The sequence below is a fragment of the Coffea arabica genome, chromosome 10c, assembly GCF_036785885.1.
Source record: "Coffea arabica cultivar ET-39 chromosome 10c, Coffea Arabica ET-39 HiFi, whole genome shotgun sequence".
NCBI classification, from domain to species: domain Eukaryota; kingdom Viridiplantae; phylum Streptophyta; class Magnoliopsida; order Gentianales; family Rubiaceae; genus Coffea; species Coffea arabica.
Window position 1 is genome coordinate 49,176,724 of NC_092329.1, and position 2,355 is coordinate 49,179,078.

General features: G+C 41.3%; 1 protein-coding gene across 1 annotated transcript; it reads left to right on the forward strand.

The window, feature by feature from the left end:
• Positions 1–412: 412 nt before the first annotated feature.
• Positions 413–1,816, forward strand: LOC140015986 (uncharacterized). Its single transcript, XM_072068824.1, has one exon. It carries the CDS (start codon positions 413–415, stop codon positions 1,814–1,816), a length of 1,404 nt encoding a protein of 467 aa, XP_071924925.1.
• Positions 1,817–2,355: the final 539 nt, after the last annotated feature.

Consider the following 2,355-nt stretch of genomic DNA (forward strand, 5'->3'; position numbering starts at 1 on the left):
AATCCTCCCAAGATGTGAGCCAGGCAGATGTACAGATGAGTGAGCAGAAGTTGGCTAAAGTAACAGCAAATCAAGAGGAAGGAGGCATAACTGAGAACATGTCAGGTGAGGTTACTATAATGGACTTAATGGTCGAGGACAAAAAAAAGGTAGCTGTAACAAGACAGAATAGGAGGATAAAGAAGCAGCTGAGAACTCCTACCAAGAGAACACCCCTGAAGGAAATTTGCATCAATTCCAAAGAATCAGGAGTGCAAGGTAAAAGGAAGTTTCAATTACGTGATGAGGAAATGGAAGAGGCAGATGACAGAGAGATAGGGGGTAAAAGAAACAAAGGGTGTCCTGAAGGTTACTATGATGTTCAGGTTCAAGAGGGGGAGGGGACCAGCCTACTCTGGGCCCCCAAACTTCAATGAAGGCTCTGGTGTGGAATTGCCAAGGTGTTGGGAGCACCTTGACAATTCCCCATCTGAGGGAGGTTTCCAACCTTCTCTCCCCAAGTATGCTGTTTTTGAGTGAAACTAAAAATAGGAGTAAATATATGGACCGAGTGAGACAAAAGCTGAATTTCGACAGTAGTTGTGTAGTGGAATCTATGAATAGATCTGGGGGCATGGCCCTGATGTGGAAAGAGGAAGTAAAAATAAAAGAGATAATCAAAACGGCCTTTACTATAGAAGCTCATGTGGAAGACAGGGAGGCAAAGACTACATGGTGGTTCGTTGGAATATATGCAAGCTGTGACAACCTGATCAGGAAGAGTCAGTGGAAGGTAGTGGAAGCAAGGAAAAAACTGTGGGGAGAAAAATGGATAATAGCTGGGGACTTTAATGACATTCTATCAAATGAGGAGAAGTGGGGAGGCAGATGGAGAGAAGAGAAGAGTTTCACAGATTTTAACAACTTTATAAATGATAACCAATTGATTGACATTGGATTTGAGGGGAACCCCTGGACATGGAGTAACAATTGGGAGGATGAAGGGGAAGTCAGAGAAAGACTCGACAGGGGCCTGTGTAGCATAAACTGGTCACTTGCGTTTGATAAAGCCAAGTGCAAACATGTTGACACTTTTGCTTCTGACCACAGCATGTTAATGATAGATACTAATCCGGATACTAGGAAGAGGAAAAAAAGGTTTTATTTTGACAAAAGATGGCTCAAGAAAGAAGGGATCCAGGATGTGATTAGAAAAGCATGGGAAAAAGATTATGAGGGGTCCAGAATGTTTAGGGTCAAATGCAAAATCAGAAACTGCAGAGTTGAGATATTAAAATGGAAGAATAACTCCAACTGCAATGCTAAAAAGAAGATCATTCAGATCAAAAGTCAGCTGGAGAAGCTTCAGTCTAGCACTCAGTCGGGCAACAGAAAAGAGACAGTGTTCCTAAAAGAGCAATTGAAGGAGGCCTACAAGGAGGAGGAATTGTACTGTCACCAAAAAGTTCGAATAAACTGGATAAAGGAGGGGGATAAGAATACTAATTTCTTCCATGCTCAAGTCAAGGAAAGGAGAAGGAGAAACAGAATGTTGAATCTGCAAAAGGAAGATGGATCTTGGACTGAGAATGAGCATGAGTTAGAGAAAGAAGTGGCAGATTACTACAGGCAGCTTTTTACTAGTAGTTGGAATGGCAGCTCAGAGGAGATCCTTAGAGGTATTCCATCCACCATCACGGCTAGCATGAATGAGCAACTGGCTAGAGGTGTTGATGAAGAAGAAATCAGAACAACTATTTTCTCTATGTCTCCTGATACAACTCCTGGGATGGATGGTCCCCCCATTTTTTTTCTAGAAATTCTGGTTTATTATTAAAATGAGATAGTCCAGGCTGTCCAGAGCTTTTTTCATTCCAATTCCATGCCAAGAGCCCTGAATCACACCCTAATCTCCCTCATTCCTAAAATTAAAGATCCTGTCAATCTGAAGCATTATAGGCCTATTAGCTTGTGTAATGTGCTTTATAAAATGATTTCTAAAATTCTGGCTAGTAGGCTCAAAGCTGTGTTAAATATCTGTATTAGTAAAACCCAATCTGCCTTCATTCCTGGTAGACAGATTCTAGACAATGTTATCCTTGCTCATGAATACATGCACTTCCTGAAAAATAAAAGGCAAGGGAAAGAGGGGTACATGGCTGTTAAGTTAGATATGTCTAAAGCTTACGATAGAGTGGAATGGCATTTTTTGAGGGCAATGATGCAAAAAATGGGTTTTTGTAGCAGGTGGATTAACTGGATTATGAAATGTGTTGAAACTGTCTCTTATTCTTTCAATATTAATGGTGAGGTGAAGGAATACATTGTACCTGAGAGAGGAATCAGACAGGGTGACCCCCTCTCACCCTATCTCTT

What these genes read in the sequence shown, in the direction of transcription:
- LOC140015986 (XM_072068824.1), top strand. Translation starts at nt 413, where the DNA reads ATGAAGGCTCTGGTGTGGAATTGCCAAGGTGTTGGGAGCACCTTGACA.